Here is a 26,753-nt window from a genome sequence, read left to right as displayed (position 1 = left end):
CCCACAGCACACCCCTCCCCCGCTATACCCGGGGCCTTCACCCGCAGCACACCCCTCCCCCGCTATACCCGGGGCCATCACCCGCAGCACACCCCTCCCCCGCTATACCCGGGGCCATCACCCGCAGCACACCCCTCCCCCGCTATACCCGGGGCCATCACCCGCAGCACACCCCTCCCCCGCTATACCCGGGGCCATCACCCGCAGCACACCCCTCACCCGCTATACCCGGGGCCATCACCCGCAGCACACCCCTCACCCGCTATACCCGGGGCCATCACCCGCAGCACACCCCTCACCCGCTATACCCGGGGCCATCACCCGCAGCACACCCCTCACCCGCTATACCCTGGGCCATCTCCCGCAGCACACCCCTCACCCGCTATACCCGGGGCCATCACCCGCAGCACACCCCTCACCCGCTATACCCGGGGCCATCACCCGCAGCACACCCCTCACCCGCTATACCCGGGGCCATCTCCCGCAGCACACCCCTCCCCCCTATACCCGGGGCCATCACCCGCAGCACACCCCTCCCCCCTATACCCGGGGCCATCACCCGCAGCACACCCCTCACCCGCTATACCCGGGGCCATCACCCGCAGCACACCCCTCACCCGCTATACCCGGGGCCATCACCCGCAGCACACCCCTCACCCGCTATACCCGGGGCCATCTCCCGCAGCACACCCCTCCCCCGCTATACCCGGGGCCATCTCCCGCAGCACACCCCTCCCCCGCTATACCCGGGGCCATCACCCGCAGCACACCCCTCACCCGCTATACCCGGGGCCATCACCCGCAGCACACCCCTCACCCGCTATACCCGGGGCCATCACCCGCAGCACACCCCTCACCCGCTATACCCGGGGCCATCTCCCGCAGCACACCCCTCCCCCTATACCCGGGGCCATCACCCGCAGCACACCCCTCCCCCCTATACCCGGGGCAATCACCCACAGCACACCCCTCACCCGCTATACCCGGGGCCATCACCCACAGCACACCCCTCACCCGCTATACCTGGGGCCATTGCCCACAGCACACCCCAACCCCCTGATACGCAGGGCCATTGCCCGCAGCACACCCCACCCCCCTGATACCCAGGGCCATTACCCGCAGCACACCCCACACCCCTGATACCCAGGCCATTGCCCGCAGCACACCCCACCCCCTACCTGAGGAGCAGTTGTCAAAGTTCAGATCTCCACAGAGAACATCGAAGGCGACAAGTTCCCCGTCCTGAGAGTTCTCCGCCTGGAAGTCAGATACCCACTGCAGGATGAGGGACATCTGGTCACAGCGTATGGCGGCATCACCTGGGCACACCGGAGCGAGACAGACAATCAGAGGAGCGAGACCATCAGAGGAGCGAGACCATGAGAGGAGCGAGACCATGAGAGGAGCCCCCTGCAGGAGCGAAACAATCAGAGGAGACCCCCACAGGAGCGAGACAATCAGAGGAGACCCCTACCGGAGCGAGATAATCAGAGGAGACCCCCACAGGAGCGAGACAATCAGAGGAGACCCCCACAGGAGCGAGACAATCAGAGGAAAACCCCACAGGAGCGAGACAATCAGAGGAGACCCCACAGGAGCGAGACAATCAGAGGAGACCCCACAGGAGCGAGACAATCAGAGGAGACCCCCACAGGAGCGAGACAATCAGAGGAGACCCCCACAGGAGCGAGACAATCAGAGGAGACCCCCACAGGAGCGAGACAATCAGAGGAGACCCCCACAGGAGCGAGACAATCAGAGGAGACCCCACAGGAGCGAGAAAAAGAGTGAGACAATCAGAGGAGACCCCACAGGAGCGAGACAATCAGAGGAGACCCCCAAAGGAGCGAGACAGAGGAGACCCCCACAGGAGCGAGACAATCAGAGGAGACCCCCACAGGAGCGAGACAATCAGAGGGGATCCCACAGGAGAGAGACAATCAGAGGAGACCCCACAGGAGCGAGAAAAAGAGTGAGGCAATCAGAGGAGACCCCACAGGAGTGAGACAATCAGAGGAGACCCCACAGGAGCGAGACAATCAGAGGAGACCCCACAGGAGCGAGACAATCAGAGGAGACCCCACAGGAGAGAGACAATCAGAGGGGATCCCACAGGAAAGAGACAATCAGAGGAGACCCCCACAGGAGCGAGACAAGACCGCATTGCACATGATAACAGCATGTAATCCAGCAGGAAACTACAGCAGCCGGACAACTGCAAGATCACTCATCACCCATCATACCACAGCCAGGACTCACCATCCACCCATCATACCACAGCCAGGACTCACCATCCACCCATCATACCACAGCCAGGAATCGCCCCCCCCACCATCATACCACAGCCAGGAATCGCCCCCCCCACCATCATACCACAGCCAGGAATCGCCCCCCCATCCATCATACCACAGCCAGGACTCACCATCCACCCATCATACCACAGCCAGGAATCGCCCCCCCCACCATCATACCACAGCCAGGAATCGCCCCCCCCCACCATCATACCACAGCCAGGACTCGCCCCCCCATCCATCATACCACAGCCAGGACTCGCCACCCACCCATCATACCACAGCCAGGACTCGCCACCCACCCATCATACCACAGCCAGGACTCGCCACCCACCCATCATACCACAGCCAGGACTCGCCATCCACCCATCATACCACAGCCAGGACTCGCCATCCACCCATCATACCACAGCCAGGACTCGCCATCCACCCATCATACCACAGCCAGGACTCACCATCCACCCATCATACCACAGCCAGGACTCACCATCCACCCATCATACCACAGCCAGGACTCACCATCCACCCATCATACCACAGCCAGGACTCACCATCCACCCATCATACCACAGCCAGGACTCACCATCCACCCATCATACCACAGCCAGGACTCACCATCCACCCATCATACCAAAGCCAGGACTCACCATCCACCCATCATACCACAGCCAGGACTCACCATCCACCCATCATACCACAGCCAGGACTCACCATCCACCTATCATACCACAGCCAGGAATCACCCCCCACCATACGAAAGCCAGGACTCACCCCCCACCCATCATACCACAGCCAGGACTCACCCCCCCCCCCCACCCCACCCATCATACCAGTCAGGACTCACCCTCACCCTTCACCTATCATATAACAGCCAAGACTTGCCCTCCACCCATCATAACACAGACAGGAACCCCCACACCCATCATACCACAGCCAGGACTCGCCACCCACCCATCATACCACAGCCAGGACTCGCCATCCACCCATCATACCACAGCCAGGACTCGCCATCCACCCATCATACCACAGCCAGGACTCGCCATCCACCCATCATACCACAGCCAGGACTCGCCATCCACCCATCATACCACAGCCAGGACTCCCCATCCACCCATCATACCACAGCCAGGACTCACCATCCACCCATCATACCACAGCCAGGACTCACCATCCACCCATCATACCACAGCCAGGACTCACCATCCACCCATCATACCACAGCCAGGACTCACCATCCACCCATCATACCACAGCCAGGACTCACCATCCACCCATCATACCAAAGCCAGGACTCACCATCCACCCATCATACCACAGCCAGGACTCACCATCCACCCATCATACCACAGCCAGGAATCACCCCCCACCATACGAAAGCCAGGACTCACCCCCCACCCATCATACCACAGCCAGGACTCACCCCCCCCCCCCCACCCCACCCATCATACCAGTCAGGACTCACCCTCACCCTTCACCTATCATATAACAGCCAAGACTTGCCCTCCACCCATCATACCACAGACAGGAACCACCCCCCACCCATCATGCCACATACAGGAAATATCCCCCACCCATCATACCACATACAGGAATCACCCCCACACATCATACCACAGTCAGGCAGAAATTAATACTACCAACATGTCTATCCCCCACTCTGTATCCAACAACCATCACTCCTCATCCACCACTCCATATTCAATGACCATCACTCCATATCCAATGATCATCACTCCTCATCCACCACTCCATATTCAATGACCATCACTCCATATCCAATGATCATCACTCCTCATCCAACACTCCATATCCAATGACCATCACTCCATATCCAATGACCATCACTCCTCATCCACCACTCCATATCCAATGACCATCACTCCATATCCAATGACCATCACTCCATATCCAATGATCATCTCTCCTCATCCACCACTCCATATCCAATGATCATCAATCCTCATCCACCACTCCATATCCAATGATCATCAATCCTCATCCACCACTCCATATCCAATGATCATCACTCCATATCCAATGACCATCACTCCATATCCAATCATCATCCATCACTCCATATCCAATCATCATCCATCACTCCATATCCAATAATCATCCATCACTCCATATCCAATAGTCACTCTCCTTATGATGCCTGTTCCACATGTATACGGATACAGAGTGTCCACTCTCCCCAGTATATCTATATAATATGATATTAGTGATATTACCCTGATAAAGAGAAAGATTACAGGAAATCTCATCAGTGTACGGTGACCTAAACACACAGAGATAGAGATGTCTGATCACCATAGAGTCACCCAGAACAGAGGAAGAGGAGCCCGGGGCACACAGAGGAAGAGGACCCCGGGGCACACAGAGAAAGAGGACCCCGGGGCACACAGAGAAAGAGGACCCCGGGGCACACAGAGAAAGAGGACCCCGGGGCACACAGAGAAAGAGGACCCCGGGGCACACAGAGAAAGAGGACCCCGGGGCACACAGAGAAAGAGGACCCCGGGGCACACAGAGAAAGAGGACCCCGGGGCACACAGAGAAAGAGGACCCCGGGGCACACAGAGAAAGAGGACCCCGGGGCACACAGAGAAAGAGGACACCGGGGCACACAGAGAAAGAGGACACCGGGGCACACAGAGAAAGAGGACACCGGGGCACACAGAGAAAGAGGACACCGGGGCACACAGAGAAAGAGGACACCGGGGCACACAGAGAAAGAGGACACCGGGGCACACAGAGGAAGAGGACACCGGGGCACACAGAGAAAGAGGACACCGGGGCACACAGAGAAAGAGGACACCGGGGCACACAGAGAAAGAGGACACCGGGGCACACAGAGGAAGAGGACACCGGGGCACACAGAGGAAGAGGACACCGGGGCACACAGAGGAAGAGGACACCGGGGCACACAGAGGAAGAGGACACCGGGGCACACAGAGAAAGAGGACACCGGGGCACACAGAGAAAGAGGACACCGGGGCACACAGAGAAAGAGGACACCGGGGCACACAGAGGAAGAGGACACCGGGGCACACAGAGGAAGAGGACACCGGGGCACACAGAGGAAGAGGACACCGGGGCACACAGAGGAAGAGGACACCGGGGAACATAAGAGGGAAAGGACACCAAGGAACATAAGAGGGAAAGGACACCAAGGAACATAAGAGGGAAAGGACACCGGAAACATAGAGGGAAAGGACACAGGGGAACACAGAGGACAGGACACCAGATACTAATCCTCACAACAGAGAATGATAAATCTGCGATAGACGAACCAGACAACCTGACAGATGAAACAAACGGATGACCACTCACCAGAGGGGGGGGGGACACAACGAGAAATAACTTGGTCAGCCCCTACTGTATATATCGCCGCCTACAGGCGGCTCGCACAGTACTTACTCTCTGGAGCGTGGAGGTGTGTGCAGTTTATATATCCCACAATGCTTTGCTTCTGTTCTGTGCTTCCCAGGTGGACCTGCAGACATAAACCACATCACAAGGTGACAAAACTTCTCCACGTCACCGCACATTGTGCCACGCGCCCGTCCATACTGATCAATGCCGAGTCTTCTTCTCACCTTAACACACAGGAGGCCTTTAGAGGCCAGGGCGTCCTCCCCTCGCCCATTCGGGTAGATATAGTACTTGGCATTGAGTAGAGGGTGCCTGCTGGCCAGGAATAGTCCGCTGTTGAAGAACTTGAAGCCACAACAATGAGGTCCCGTGGGCCCCACATCATACAAGATATAAGGGTAGGAGGAGCCAAGGCACCGGCGCAGTTTCCGTGACGCTCGTCCATCAAACACTTCCTGTAGACATATAAAGTCAGGGTCCTGCGGGAAATCCACTGAGACCTCAAACAGGCAGTCTTCTTCTCCACCCCCGGTGACCTTCTGAGGCCTCTCTATCATGGGTAGGATGTCCTCGGTATAGATGGGTAGGGAGTCCACGCCATTCTCCTGTGCCCGCTCTGGAGGAGCACACAGCAGCTTGGAGATGGCAGTGACACGCCGCTGCGTGTGGCTCAGGTTACTGAAACGGGCCAAGCCGTCCGGCAGAAGACAGAGATTGGCGCTGACAAAGATGAAGGAGCAGCCGCCGGTGATGGTTCTCTCTGGAGGATCCGTGGACATTGCACATCGTTGATAACTGAAGGGACGTCGAATTTGGTGGAGCGGAGCCCATAGCAGAAGACCAAGAAAAAGCAGGGGTAGGGAGAGCACGAAGAGAAGTAGGAAGAGCGGGACCCCAAATATGATGCATAGGACCCTCCGGGCGACACCAGAGCACTCAACGCTGGTCAGGACCACGCAGGACAGAAGGCGATCGATGAACCAGTAAGATGGAAAGAGGAGGACACAACTCAGGTAGAAGAGGGCATCAAGGAAGCAGCACCCGAAGGGCGACTCCGAGAAAGGCATTGAGGTCTCCGCATGCGGCTCATAGACTGAAAGACAAGAGACAAAAGGAAAAATTAGAGGTCGTAACATTAGACAGTCCAGAAACCATCAGAAACCACAACATTACCCAGTGCAGAAACCAGAGATCATAACAACATTACCCATTCCAGAAACCATCAGAGACCACAACATTACCCAGACCAGAACCATCAAAGACCACAACATTACCCTGACCACAAACCATCAGAGACCACAACATTACCCATTCCAGAAACCATCAGAGACCACAACATTACCCAGACCAGAACCATCAAAGACCACAACATTACCCTGACCACAAACCATCAGAGACCACAACATTACCCAGTACAGAAACCATCAGAGACCACAACATTACCCTGACCACAAACCATCAGAGACCACAATATTACCCAGTCCAGAAACCATCAGAGATCCCATTACCCTGACCAGAAACCATCAGAGACCACAACATTACCCAGACCAGAAACCATCAGAGACCACAACATTACCCAGACAAGAACCATCAGAGACCACAACATTACCCTGACCACAAACCATCAGAGACCACAACATTACCCAGTCCAGAAACCATTGAGACCACAACATTACCCAGACCAGAAACCATCAGAGACCACAACATTACCCAGACAAGAACCATCAGAGACTACAACATTACCCAGTGCAGAACCAGAGACCATGAGAGACCACAACATTACCCAGACCATAAACCATCAGAAGCCACAACATTACCCAGTCCAGAAACCATCAGAGACCACAGCATTACCCAAACCAGAAACCACAACATTATCCAGACCAGAAACCATGAGAGACCATAACATTACCATGACCACAAACCATTAGAGACCACAACATTACCCAGACCAGAAACCATCAGAGACCACAACATTATCCAGACCATAAACCATCAGAAGCCACAACATTACCCAGTCCAGAAACCATCAGAGACCACAGCATTACCCAGACCAGAAACCAGAGACCACAACATTATCCAGACCAGAAACCATGAGAGACCACAACATTACCCAGACCAGAAACCATGAGAGACCACAACATTACCCAGACCAGAACCATCAGAGACCACAACATTACCCAGACCAGAAACCATCAGAGACCACAACATTATCCAGACCAGAAACCATCAGAGACCACAACATTACCCAGTCCAGAACCATCAGAGACCACAACATTATCCAGTCCAGAACCATCAGAGACAACAACATTATCCAGTCCAGAACCATCAGAGACGACAACATTACCCAGTCCAGAACCATCAGAGACGACAACATTACCCAGTCCAGAACCATCAGAGACCACAACATTACCCAGACCAGAAACCATCAGAGACCACAACATTATCCAGACCAGAAACCATCAGAGACCACAACATTACCCAGTCCAGAACCATCAGAGATGACAACATTATCCAGTCCAGAACCATCAGAGACGACAACATTATCCAGTCCAGAACCATCAGAGATGACAACATTACCCAGTCCAGAACCATCAGAGACCACAACATTACCCTGACCAGAAACCATCAGAGACGACAACATTACCCAGTCCAGAACCATCAGAGATGACAACATTATCCAGTCCAGAACCATCAGAGGCCACAACATTACCCAGTCCAGAACCATCAGAGATGAAATTACCCAGTCCAGAACCATCAGTAGGAAGGTGTCCGGTCTAGTGATCCACAAGAATGGTGCTCCAGCGGGACATGCAATAGCTCATCGGGAGAGCAGCAGATAACACCTCCTTATAGAACGTTAGCATCACCTACAATAGTGGTCTTCAAACTGTGGACCTCCAGATGTTGCATAACTACAACTCCCAGCATACCAGGCTATTGGCTGTCTTGGCATGCCAGGAGTTGTAATTTTGTAACAGCTGGAGGTTCAAAGTTTGCAGACCACAGGCTTAAAACCTCCCACTCTACCAGACAGTAGGCCACCACTCCATGGTCACATGACTACTTTGGTTCTTCCACACTGTCCACCCCATTCAAATGCTGTCTATAATGCTGCGGCCTATAACTTTATTGACAGTACAAATTGGAACAGTCATGGTCTGCTGGTCATGTGACAATGGATGACGTGTAGCGGCAGTGGAGTATATACAGTGAGGCAAAAAAGTATTTAGTCAGCCCCCAATTGTACAAGTTCTCCCCCTTATAAAGATGAGGCTGTAATTATCATCATAGGTTATAACCTCAACTATGAGACAGAATGAGAAAAAAAATCTATAAAATCACATTGTCTGATTATTAAAGAATTTATTTACAAATTATGGAGGAAAATAAGTATTTGGTCACCTACAAACAAGTAAGATTTCTGCCTCTCACGGATCTGTAACTTCTTCTATAAGAGTCTCCTCTGTCCTCCACTCGTTACCTGTATTAATGGCTCCTGTATGAACTTGTTATCAGTATAAAAGACACCTGTCCACAACCTCAAACAGTCACACTCCAAACTCCACTATGGCCAAGACCAAAGAGGTGTCCAAGGACACCAGAAACAAAATTGTAGTCCTGCACCAGGCTGGGAAGACTGAATCTGCAACAGGCAAGCAGCTTGGTGTGAAGAAATCAACTGTGGGAGAAATTATTAGAAAATGGAAGACGTACAAGACCACTGATAATCTCCCTCCATCTGGGGCTCCACACAAGATCTCACCCCGTGGTGTCAAAATGATCACAAGAACGATGAGCAAAAATCCCAGAACCACACGGGAGGGACCTAGTGAATGACCTGCAGAGAGCTGGGACCAAAGTAACAAAGGCTACTATCAGTAACACACTACACCGCCAGGGACTAAGATCATGCAGTGCCAGACGTGTCCCCCTGCTTAAGCCAGTACATGTCTGGGCCCGTCTGAAGTTCGCTAGAGAGCATTTGGATGATCCAGAAGAGGATTGGGAGAATGTCATATGGTCAGATGAAACTAAAATAGAACTTTTTGGTAAAAACTCAACTCGTCGTGTTTGGTGGAGAAAGAATGCTGAGTTGCATCCAAAGAACACCATATCTACTGTGAAGCATGGGGGTGGAAACATCAGGATGACTGATCCGTGTAAAGGAAAGAATGAATGGGGCCATGTATTGTGAGATTTTGAGTGAAAACCTCCCTCCATCAGCAAGGGCATTGAAGATGACAATTATCCCAAACACACCGCCTGGGCAATGAATGAGTGGCTTCATAAGAAGCATTTCAAGGTCCTGGAGTGGCCTAGCCAGTCTCCAGATCTCAACCCCATAGAAAACCTTTGGGGGGGGGGGGGGGGGAGTTGAAAGTCTGTGTTGCCCAGCGACAGCCCCAAAACATCACTGCTCTAGAGGAGATCTGCATGGAGGAATGGGCTAAAATACCAGCAACAGTGTGTGAGGACCTTGTGAAGACAGAAAACATGTGACCTCTGTCATTACCAACAGTGTGTGAGAACCTTGTGAAGACAGAAAACATGTGACCTCTGTCATTACCAACAGTGTGTGAGAACCTTGTGAAGACAGAAAACATGTGACCTCTGTCATTACCAACAGTGTGTGAGAACCTTGTGAAGACAGAAAACATGTGACCTCTGTCATTACCAACAGTGTGTGAGAACCTTGTGAAGACAGAAAACATGTGACCTCTGTCATTACCAACAAAGGAGATAGAACAAAGTATTGAGATGAACTTTTCTTATTCACCAAATACTTATTCTCCACCATAATTTGCAAATAAATTCTTTAATAATCAGACAATGTGATTTTATGGATTTTTTCTCATTCTGTCTCATAGTTGAGGTTATAACTATGATGATAATTACAGCCTCATCTTTATAAGGGGGAGAACTTGTACAATTGGGGGCTGACCAAATACTTTTTTACCCCACTGTTTTATATTATATATATATATATATATATATATATATATATATATATATATATATATATATATATATCCTTGTGTAAGCTCCTGTAGTGTTACTAATGATCAGTAATTAGAGAGATGGTGACACTGATCTGTAATTAGACCTGGACCCGTGACTAATAAATTATAACGAGCTAACTAGTCACCCGGGAGCGATAATAATCACCATGAATAGTCAGCAGCTGGGACCGCGCCAAAGCTCACTCATTATATAAGGGACAGAAGAGAAGGTCACCTGCATGATGTCACCCCCACCATCCCCAATGCCATGATGTCACCATTCCCAACGCCATGATGTCACCGCCACCATCCCCAAGATGTCACCTCCACCAACCCCAACGCTATGATGTCACCTCCACCTCCACCAACGCCATGATGTCACCTCCACCAATGCCATGATGTCACCTCCACCAACGCCATGATGTCACCTCCACCAACGCCATGATGTCACCTCCACCAACGCCATGATGTCACCTCCACCAACGCCATGATGTCACCTCCACCAACCCCATGATGTCACCTCCACCAACCCCATGATGTCACCTCCACCAACCCCATGATATCACCTCCACCAACCCCAACACCATGATGTCACCTCCACCATCCCCAACGCCATGATGTCACCTCCACCACCCCAACGCCATGATGTCACCTCCACCACCCCAACGCCATGATGTCACCTCCACCAACGCCATGATGTCACCTCCACCAACGCCATGATGTCACCTCCACCAACGCCATGATGTCACCTCCACCAACCCCATGATGTCACCTCCACCAACCCCATGATGTCACCTCCACCAACCCCATGATGTCACCTCCACCAACCCCATGATATCACCTCCACCAACCCCAACACCATGATGTCACCTCCACCATCCCCAACCCCATGATGTCACCTCCACCAACCCCATGATATCACCTCCACCAACCCCAACACCATGATGTCACCTCCACCAACACCAACGCCATGATGTCACCTCCACCAACGCCATGATGTCCCCATCCCCAACGCCGGTATGTCACCTCCACCATCCCCAACGCCATGATGTCACCTCCACCAACCCCAACGCCATGATGTCACCTCCACCAATGCCATGATGTCAGCGCCACAATCCCCAACACCATGATGTCACCTCCACCATCCCCAAGGCCATGACGTCACCTCCACCAACACCAACGCCGGTATGTTACCGCCACAATCCCCAATGCCATGATGTCACCTCCACCATCCCCATGATGTCACCTCCACCAACGCCAGGATGTCACCTTCACCAACGCCATGATGTCACCTCCACCAACCCCAACGCCATGATGTCACCGCCACCAACCCCAACATGTCACTGCCACAATCCCCAACGCCAGGATGTCACCTCCACCAACGCCAGGATGTCACCACCACCATCCCCAACGCCATGGCGTCACCATCCCCAACGCCATGGCGTCACCATCCCCCACACCGTGATGTCCTCTCCACCATCCCAGATGGTCACAGGTTTGGGGTGTTTTAGGTCGGAGATGTCAGTCAGCAGGGAGGTGAAATCATGGCGTTGGAGATGGTGGAGGTGATAACATGGCTAGAGATGCGCGAACTTACAGTCATCCGATTCGTCACTAACTTGTCGACTCGGCATTTGCTGACTTTATCCTGTATAAATAAGTTCAGCTTTCAGGGGCTCCGGTGGCTGGAAAAGGTGGATACAGTCCTAGGAAAGAGTCTCCAGCCACCGGAAAGATGAACTTATTTATACAGGATAAAGTCAGCAAATGCCAAGTCGACAAGTTCGTGACAAATCGGATCACTGTAACTTCACGCATCTCTAATCAGGACGTTGGGGATGGTGGAGGTGACACATATACAATATACCACAAACACATGTACATTATTATATACAATATACCACACACATATATAATATACAATATACAATATACCACACACACATTCACATTATTATATACAATATACCACACACATATATAATATACAATATACCACACACACATTCACATTATTATATACAATATACCACACACATAATATACAATATACCACACACACATTCACATTATTATATACAATATACCACACACATATATAATATACAATATACCACACACACACACACACCTAATATACAATATACCACACACACACACACAATATACAATATACCACACACACATTCACATTATAATATACAATATACCACACACATATAATATACAATATACCACACACACACACACACACCTAATATACAATATACCACACACATATATAATATACAATATACCACACACACACACAATATACAATATACCACACACACATTCACATTATAATATACAATATACCACACACATATAATATACAATATACCACACACACACCTACTATACAATATACCACACACACATTCACATTATTATATACAATATACCACACACATATTATATTATTATATACAATATACCACACACATATATAATATACAATATACAATATACCACACACACACCTAATATACAATATACCACACACACATTCACATTATTATATACAATATACCACACACACACACACACACACAATATACAATATACCACACACACATTCACATTATTATATACAATATACCACACACATATATAATATACAATATACCACACACACATTCACATTATTATATACAATATACCACACACATATATAATATACAATATACCACACACACACATTCACATTATTATATACAATATACCACACACACCTAATATACAATATACCACACACACATTCACATTATTATATACAATATACCACACACACACACACACACACACAATATGCAATATACCACACACACATTCACATTATTATATACAATATACAATATACCACACACACACATTCACATTATTATATACAATATACCACACACATATATAATATACAATATACCACACACACACACATTCTTATATACAATATACCACACACATATATAATATACAATATACCACACACACACACACCTAATATACAATATACCACACACACATTCACATTATTATATACAATATACAATATACCTCACACACACACACACACACACACTCACATTATTATATACAATATACCACACACACATCTAATATACAATATACCACACACACACACACACAATATACAATATACCACACACACACACACAATATACAATATACCACACACACATTCAATTATATACAATATACCACACACACACACAATATACAATATACCACACACACACACACAATATACAATATACCACACACACATTCAATTATATACAATATACCACACACACACACACAATATACAATATACCACACATTCAATTATATACAATATACCACACACACACACAATATACAATATACCACACACACATTCAATTATATACAATATACCACACACATATAATATACAATATACCACACACACATTTACATTATTATATACAATATAACACACACACACACACACACACATATCTAATATACAATATACCACACACACATTCTTATATACAATATACCTCACACACACACTCACATTATTATATACAATATACCACACACACCTAATATACAATATACCAATATCTAATATACAATATACCACACACACATTCACATTATTATATACAATATACAATATACCACACACACACCTACTATACAATATACCACACACACATATCTAATATACAATATACCACCCATACACATTCTTATATAAAATATACCACACACACATCTAATATACAATATACCACACACACATTCACATTATTATATACAATATACCACACACACCTAATATACAATATACCACACACACATTCACATTATTATATACAATATACCACACACATATACAATATACAATATACCACACACACACACACCTAATATACAATATACCACACATTTATAATATACAATATACCACACACACATTCACATTATTATATACAATATACCACACACATATCTAATATACAATATACCACACACACATATCTAATATACAATATACCACACACACATTCACATTATTATATACAATATACCACAGACATATATAATATACAATCTACCACAGACATATATAATATACAATCTACCACACACACACACCTAATATACAATATACCACACACATATAATATACAATATACAATATACCACACACACATTCACATTATTATATACAATATACCACACACACACACACACATATCTAATATACAATATACCACACACACATTCTTATATACAATATACCTCACACACACATATATAATATACAATATACCACAGACATATATAATATACAATATACCACACACATATATAATATACAATCTACCACACACACACCTAATATACAATATACCACACACACATATATATATTACACAATACCACACACATTATATATTACACATATAGAAATATATTATATATAGAATATACCTCACACACATAGAGATATAATATACACTAGGGGTGTGAATCGCCAAGAATTTGGCGATTCGATTCGCGATACCAGTGTGGCGATTCGATATATCCCGATATATCGCAATACCGTCTAGGTGACAATACATCGCAATATATGCAGATTCTGTCCAAAAAACAATGTCTTTTACACTTTTATTAAAACTTTGTTTATTTTATTTTTTTTATACACTTTATTAGTCTTTTAGGAATCATTAGATTCCTCAGACAGATGAATAGATTCTATTGAACTCCATTGATCTGTGATCCATTGATAGAGTCTGGTCCAGCCACGATCTATCAATGACAGAGCCCCGGAGAGCAGGGAAGCAGAGGTAAGTCCTCCGGCTACCTCCACAGTGGATCACCCGCCCGCAATCGTGCTGCGGGGGGCGATCTAGCCCACCAGGGAGCATACACATCTCCCTTTAGACGCCGCTGTCAGCTATGACAGTGGCGATCTAAGGGGTTAATAGCCAGCCGCGGCGATCGCTGCATGCTGGCTATTAGCGGCGGCCCCCGGCTGCAGAGTACGGAGTGGGCAGGAGTCGGAGCCGCTCCATACACCCAGAGCGCCACCGTGTCAGATCCGGCTGACAAAATGTGGAAGTTGTATCTCCTGATGCCCGGGACGGGACAAGCTGCTTTCTGCATCAGGAGATAATCGATTCTTTTAGTGATGTGGAATTTGTATCTCCTGATGCAGAAAGCAGCTTGTCCCGTCCCGGGCATCAGGAGATACAACTTCCACATCACTAAAAGAATCGATTCAGTATCGGCAAGTGAAAAATCGCCATAATCGCGGGAATCGATTTTTTCTTACATCCCTAATATACACATACATATAATCTACCTCACACATATAGATATAATACACATATACATATAATATACCTCACACAGATATAATACACATATACATATACATATAATACACCTCACACACAGATATAATACACATATAGATATAATCTACCTCACACATATAGATATAATACACATATACATATAATACACATATACATATAATACACATATAGATATAATACACCTCACACACAGATATAATACACATATACATATAATATACCTCACACATATGGGTATAATACACACATATAGATATAATATACCTCACACATGGGTATAATACACATACATATAATATACCTCACACACATATATATAATACACACATAATATACCTCACACATATAGATATAATACACACATATAGATATAATATACCTCACACATATAGATATAATATACCTCACACATATAGATATAATACACACATATAGATATAATATACCTCACACATATAGATATAATACACACATATAGATATAATATACCTCACACATATAGATATAATACACACATATAGATATAATATACCTCACACATATAGATATAATACATACATATAGATATAATATACCTCACACATATGGGTATAATACACATATACATATAATATACCTCACACACATAATACACATATAATATACCTCACACATATAGATATAATATACACATAATATACCTCACACATATAGATATAATACACACATATAGATATAATATACCTCACACATATAGATATAATACACACATAGATATAATATACCTCACACATATGGGTATAATACACATATACATATAATATACCTCACACATATAGATATAATATACACATAATATACCTCACACATATGGGTATAATACACATATAGATATAATATACCTCACACATATAGATATAATACACACATATAGATATAATATACCTCACACATATAGATATAATATACACATAAATATAATAGATATAATTTACCTCACACATATACATATAATACACACATACATATAATATAGATATAATTTACCTCACACATATACATATAATACACACATACATATAATATAGATATAATATACCTCACACATATACGTATAATACACACATACATATAATATACCTCACACATATAGATATAATACACACATAGATATAATATACACACATACATATAATATAGATATAATTTACCTCACACATATAGATATAATACACACATACATATAATATAGATATAATTTACCTCACACTTATAGATATAATACACACATATAGATATAATACACACATACATATAATATAGATATAATTTACCTCACACTTATAGATATAATATACACACATACATATAATATAGATATAATTTACCTCACACATATACATATAATACACACATACATATAATATAGATATAATTTACCTCACACATATGGGTATAATACACACATACATATAATATAGATATAATTTACCTCACACATATACATATAATACACACACATACATATAATATAGATATAATATACCTCACACATATACATATAATACACACACACATATAATATAGATATAATTTACCTCACACATATACATATAATACACACATACATATAATATAGATATAATTTACCTCACACATATAGATATAATACACACATACATATAATATAGATATAATTTACCTCACACATAGATATAATACACACATATACATATAATACACACAAATATAATATAGATATAATACACACATACATATAATATAGATATAATATACCTCACACATATAGATATAATACACACATACATATAATATAGATATAATATACCTCACATATATACATATAATACACACATACATATAATATAGATATAATTTACCTCACACATATACATATAATACACACATACATATAATATAGATATAATTTACCTCACACATATACATATAATACACACATACATATAATAAAGACATAATTTACCTCACACATATACATATAATATACCTCACACATATACATATAATATACACATAATATACCTCACACATATACATATAATACACACATACATATAATATACACATAATATACCTCACACATATACATATAATACACACATATACATATAATATACACATAATATACCTCACACATATACATATAATACACACATATACATATAATATACACATAATATACCTCACACATATACATATAATACACACATACATATAATATAGATATTATTTACCTCACACATATACATATAATACACACATACATATAATATAGATATAATTTACCTCACACATATAGATATAATACACACATACATATAATATAGATATAATTTACCTCACACATATACATATAATACACACATACATATAACATAGATATAATATACCTCACACATATACATATAATACACACATACATATAATATAGATATAATATACCTCACACATATAGATATAATATACACACATACATATAATATAGATATAATATACCTCACACATATACATATATTACACACACACACATATAATATAGATATAATTTACCTCACACATATACATATAATACACACATACATATAATATAGATATAATTTACCTCACACATATGGGTATAATACACACATACATATAATATAGATATAATTTACCTCACACATATACATATAATACACACACATACATATAATATAGATATAATATACCTCACACATATACATATAATACACACACACATATAATATAGATATAATTTACCTCACACATATACATATAATACACACATACATATAATATAGATATAATTTACCTCACACATATAGATATAATACACACATACATATAATATAGATATAATTTACCTCACACATAGATATAATACACACATATACATATAATACACACAAATATAATATAGATATAATACACACATACATATAATATAGATATAATATACCTCACACATATAGATATAATACACACATACATATAATATAGATATAATATACCTCACATATATACATATAATACACACATACATATAATATAGATATAATTTACCTCACACATATACATATAATACACACATACATATAATATAGATATAATTTACCTCACACATATACATATAATACACACATACATATAATAAAGACATAATTTACCTCACACATATACATATAATATACCTCACACATATACATATAATATACACATAATATACCTCACACATATACATATAATACACACATACATATAATATACACATAATATACCTCACACATATACATATAATACACACATATACATATAATATACACATAATATACCTCACACATATACATATAATACACACATATACATATAATATACACATAATATACCTCACACATATACATATAATACACACATACATATAATATAGATATTATTTACCTCACACATATACATATAATACACACATACATATAATATAGATATAATTTACCTCACACATATAGATATAATACACACATACATATAATATAGATATAATTTACCTCACACATATACATATAATACACACATACATATAACATAGATATAATATACCTCACACATATACATATAATACACACATACATATAATATAGATATAATATACCTCACACATATAGATATAATATACACACATACATATAATATAGATATAATATACCTCACACATATACATATATTACACACACACACATATAATATAGATATAATTTACCTCACACATATACATATAATACACACATACATATAATATAGATATAATTTACCTCACACATATGGGTATAATACACACATACATATAATATAGATATAATTTACCTCACACATATACATATAATACACACACATACATATAATATAGATATAATATACCTCACACATATACATATAATACACACACACATATAATATAGATATAATTTACCTCACACATATACATATAATACACACATACATATAATATAGATATAATTTACCTCACACATATAGATATAATACACACATACATATAATATAGATATAATTTACCTCACACATAGATATAATACACACATATACATATAATACACACAAATATAATATAGATATAATACACACATACATATAATATAGATATAATATACCTCACACATATAGATATAATACACACATACATATAATATAGATATAATATACCTCACATATATACATATAATACACACATACATATAATATAGATATAATTTACCTCACACATATACATATAATACACACATACATATAATATAGATATAATTTACCTCACACATATACATATAATACACACATACATATAATAAAGACATAATTTACCTCACACATATACATATAATATACCTCACACATATACATATAATATACACATAATATACCTCACACATATACATATAATACACACATACATATAATATACACATAATATACCTCACACATATACATATAATACACACATATACATATAATATACACATAATATACCTCACACATATACATATAATACACACATATACATATAATATACACATAATATACCTCACACATATACATATAATACACACATACATATAATATAGATATTATTTACCTCACACATATACATATAATACACACATACATATAATATAGATATAATTTACCTCACACATATAGATATAATACACACATACATATAATATAGATATAATTTACCTCACACATATACATATAATACACACATACATATAACATAGATATAATATACCTCACACATATACATATAATACACACATACATATAATATAGATATAATATACCTCACACATATAGATATAATATACACACATACATATAATATAGATATAATATACCTCACACATATACATATATTACACACACACACATATAATATAGATATAATTTACCTCACACATATACATATAATACACACATACACATATAATATAGATATAATTTACCTCACACATATACATATAATACACACATACATATAACAAAGATATAATATACCTCACACATATACATATAATACACACATACATATAATATAGATATAATATACCTCACACATATAGATATAATATACCTCACACATATACATATAATACACACATATAGATATAATATACCTCACACATATAGATATAATATACCTCACACATATAGATATAATACACACATATAGATATAATATACCTCACACATATAGATATAATACACACACATATAATATAGATATAATATACCTCACACATATAGATATAATATACACACATACATATAATATAGATATAATTTACCTCACACATATACATATAATACACACATACATATAATATAGATATAATTTACCTCACACATATACATATAATACACACATACATATAATTTAGACATAATTTACCTCACACATATAGATATAATATACACACACACATATAATATAGATATAATTTACCTCACACATATACATATAATACACACATACATATAACATAGATATAATATACCTCACACATATACATATAATACACACATATAGATATAATATACCTCACACATATAGATATAATACACACATATACATATAATACACACATACATATAATATAGACATCATTTACCTCACACATATACATATAATACACACATACATATAACATAGATATAATATACCTCACACATATACATATAATACACACATACATATAATATAGATATAATATACCTCACACATATACATATAATACACACATACATATAATATAGATATAATTTACCTCACACATATACATATAATATACACATAATATACCTCACACATATACATATAATACACACATACATATAATAAAGACATCATTTACCTCACACATATACATATAATACACACATACATATAATATACCTCACACATATACATATAATATACACACACATACATATAATATAGATATAATTTACCTCACACATATACATATAATACACACATACATATAACATAGATATAATATACCTCACACATATACATATAATACACACACATACATATAATATAGATATAATTTACCTCACACATATACATATAATACACACATACATATAATATAGATATAATATACCTCACACATATACATATAATACACACATACATATAATATAGATATAATTTACCTCACACATATACATATAATATACACATAATATACCTCACACATATACATATAATACACACATACATATAATATAGATATAATTTACCTCACACATATAGATATAATACACACATACATATAATATAGATATAATATACCTCACACATATAGATATAATATACACACATACATATAATATAGATATAATATACCTCACACATATAGATATAATACACACATACATATAATATAGATATAATATACCTCACACATATAGATATAATATACACACATACATATAATATAGATATAATATACCTCACACATATACATATAATACACACACACACATATAATATAGATATAATATACCTCACACATATAGATATAATATACACACATACATATAACATAGATATAATATACCTCACACATATACATATAATACACACACACATATAATATAGATATAATATACCTCACACATATACATATAATACACACATATAGATATAATATACCTCACACATATAGATATAATACACACATATACATATAATATAGATATAATTTACCTCACACATATACATATAATATACCTCACACATATAGATATAATACACACATACATACAATATACCTCACACATATAGATATAATACACACATATACATATAATACACACATACATATAATATAGATATAATATACCTCACACATATAGATATAATACACACATACATATAATATAGATATAATTTACCTCACACATATACATATAATACACACATACATATAATATAGATATAATATACCTCACACATATACGTATAATACACACATACATATAATATACCTCACACATATAGATATAATACACACATACATATAATATACCTCACACATATAGATATAATACACACATATACATATAATACACACATACATATAATATAGATATAATATACCTCACACATATAGATATAATACACACATACATATAATATAGATATAATTTACCTCACACATATACATATAATACACACATACATATAACATAGATATAATATACCTCACACATATACGTATAATACACACATACATATAATATACCTCACACATATACGTATAATACACACATACATATAATATACCTCACACATATAGATATAATACACACATACATATAATATACCTCACACATATAGATATAATACACACATATACATATAATACACACATACATATAATATAGATATAATATACCTCACACATAGATATAATACACACATACATATAATATAGATATAATTTACCTCACACATATACATATAATACACACATACATATAACATAGATATAATATACCTCACACATATACATATAATACACACATACATATAATATACCTCACACATATACGTATAATACACACATACATATAATATACCTCACACATATAGATATAATACACACATACATATAATATACCTCACACATATAGATATAATACACACATATACATATAATACACACATACATATAATATAGATATAATATACCTCACACATATAGATATAATACACACATACATATAATATAGATATAATTTACCTCACACATATACATATAATACACACATACATATAATATAGATATAATATACCTCACACATATACATATAATACACACATACATATAATATAGATATAATTTACCTCACACATATACATATAATACACACATACATATAATATAGATATAATATACCTCACACATATACATATAATACACACATACATATAATATAGATATAATTTACCTCACACGTTTCCTCTCCGGTGAGATCTGCACTGAGGAGTTCTGGTGGGAGAAGCCGGAGATGAGCTGGAGGGTGATCACGTGAGCACCAGATGGGTGTGGCCGAGGATTCACATGACCTACTTTCAGTTTCGTGTAATGGAGCCGCCCACTACACCCAGTGATGCCGGTGTGCCCCGGAGCATTGTGGGTAATTGTGGGATCTGTGATCGTATGGGAAGATCCAGAGAGGGAAGGGCCGTGTATATAGGTCCCTGAGTATATACAATATATCCCCTGTATACAGTATATATCCCTGTATATAATATATCCCCCTGTATACAATATATATCCCCTGTATACAATATATATCCCCTGTATACAATATATCCCCCTGTATACAGTATATATCCCCTGTATACAGTATATATCCCCCTGTATACAGTATATATCCCTGTATATAATATATCCCCCTGTATACAATATATATCCCCCTGTATACAATATATATCCCCCTGTATACAATATATATCCCCTGTATACAATATATATCCCCTGTATACAGTATATATCCCTGTATACAGTATATATCCCCGTGTATACAGTATATATCCCCCTGTATACAGTATATATCCCCCTGTATACAGTATATATCCCCCTGTATACAATATATATCCCCTGTATACAATATATATCCCCTGTATACAATATATATCCCCTGTATACAATATATCCCCCTGTATACAGTATATATCCCCCTGTATATAATATATCCCCCTGTATACAGTATATATCCCCCTGTATATAATATATCCCCCTGTATACAATATATATCCCCTGTATACAATATATATCCCCTGTATACAATATATATCCCCTGTATATAATATATCCCCCTGTATACAGTATATATCCCCTGTATATAATATATCCCCCTGTTATACAGTATATATCCCCTGTATATAATATATATCCCCTGTATATAATATATCCCTGTATATAATATATCCCCCTGTATACAATATATATCCCCTGTATACAATATATATCCCCTGTATACAATATATATCCCCTGTATACAATATATATCCCCTGTATATAATATATCCCCCTGTTATACAATATATATCCCCTGTATATAATATATATCCCCCTGTATACAATATATATCCCCTGTATACAGTATATATCCCCCTGTATACAGTATATATCCCCCTGTATATAATATATCCCCCTGTATACAATATATATCCCCCTGTATACAGTATATATCCCCCTGTATACAGTATATATCCCCCCTGTATACAATATATATCCCCTGTATACAATATATATCCCCCTGTATATAATATATCCCCCTGTATACAATATATCCCCCTGTATACAGTATATATCCCCCTGTATACAATATATCCCCCTGTATATAATATATATCCCCTGTATACAATATATATCCCCTGTATATAATATATCCCCTGTATACAATATATCCCCCTGTATATAATATATCCCCCTGTATACAGTATATATCCCCCTGTATATAATATATATCCCCTGTATACAATATATATCCCCTGTATATAATATATCCCCCTGTATACAGTATATATCCCCCTGTATATAATATATATCCCCTGTATACAATATATATCCCCTGTATACAATATATATCCCCCTCCCCCTGTATATAATATATTCCCCCTGTATATAATATATATCCCCTGTATACAATATATATCCCCTGTATAAATAAGATCCCCCTGTATACAGTATATATCCCCTGTATATAATATATCCCCTGTATACAATATATATATCCCCTGTATACAATATATATCCCCTGTATACAATATATATCCCCTGTATACAATATATATCCCCTGTATACAGTATATATCCCCCTGTATACAGTATATATCCCCTGTATACAATATATATCCCACTGTATACAGTATATATCCCCCTGTATACAGTATATATCCCCCTGTATACAGTATATATCCCCCTGTATACAGTATATATTCCCCTGTATACAGTATATATCCCCCTGTATATAATATATATCCCACTGTATACAATATATCCCCTGTATACAATATATCCCCCTGTATATAATATATCCCCTGTATACAATATATCCCTCTGTATACAATATATCCCCTGTATACAGTATATATCCCCTGTATACAGTATATATCCCCTGTATATAATATATCCCCTGTATACAATATATCCCCTGTATATAATATATCCCCTGTATACAATATATCCTCTGTATACAATATATCCCCTCTGTATACAATATATCCCCCTGTATACAGTATATATCCCTGTATATAATATATCCCCCTGTATACAATATATATCCCTGTATACAATATATATCCCCTGTATACAATATATATCCCCTGTATACAGTATATATCCCCTGTATACAGTATATATCCCCTGTATACAATATATCCCCTGTATATTATATAAATCCCACTGTATATAATATATCCCTCTGTATACAATATATCCCCTGTATACAATATATCCCCTGTATACAATATATATCCCCTGTATACAATATATATCCCCTGTATACAATATATCCCCCTGTATACAATATATATCCCCTGTATACAGTATATC

The 26,753-nt window shown here is 39.2% G+C and overlaps 1 protein-coding gene across 3 annotated transcripts in view; it reads right to left on the bottom strand.

Moving 5' to 3' along the window:
• Positions 1–24,251, bottom strand: part of LOC130301111 (sphingomyelin phosphodiesterase 5-like) — a 30,434-nt gene extending 6,183 nt beyond the window's left edge. For 2 of the 3 annotated variants that reach the window (XM_056551600.1, XM_056551601.1), the window contains exons 1-4: positions 24,139–24,251; positions 5,891–6,759; positions 5,712–5,787; positions 1,179–1,319 (exon numbers count right to left, since the gene is read on the bottom strand). In XM_056551600.1, coding sequence (XP_056407575.1) covers positions 1,179–1,319; positions 5,712–5,787; positions 5,891–6,733 — 1,060 coding nt within the window. In that variant the 5' untranslated portion in view covers positions 6,734–6,759; positions 24,139–24,251. The remainder of the gene's footprint in view (positions 1–1,178; positions 1,320–5,711; positions 5,788–5,890; positions 6,760–24,138) is intronic. The other variant, XM_056551602.1, reaches the window with a different exon arrangement.
• Positions 24,252–26,753: the final 2,502 nt, after the last annotated feature.

This window comes from Hyla sarda, unplaced genomic scaffold (genome assembly GCF_029499605.1).
Source record: "Hyla sarda isolate aHylSar1 unplaced genomic scaffold, aHylSar1.hap1 scaffold_1110, whole genome shotgun sequence".
Classification (NCBI taxonomy): Eukaryota; Metazoa; Chordata; class Amphibia; order Anura; family Hylidae; genus Hyla; species Hyla sarda.
This window is presented reverse-complemented; position numbering and strand designations above follow the sequence as displayed.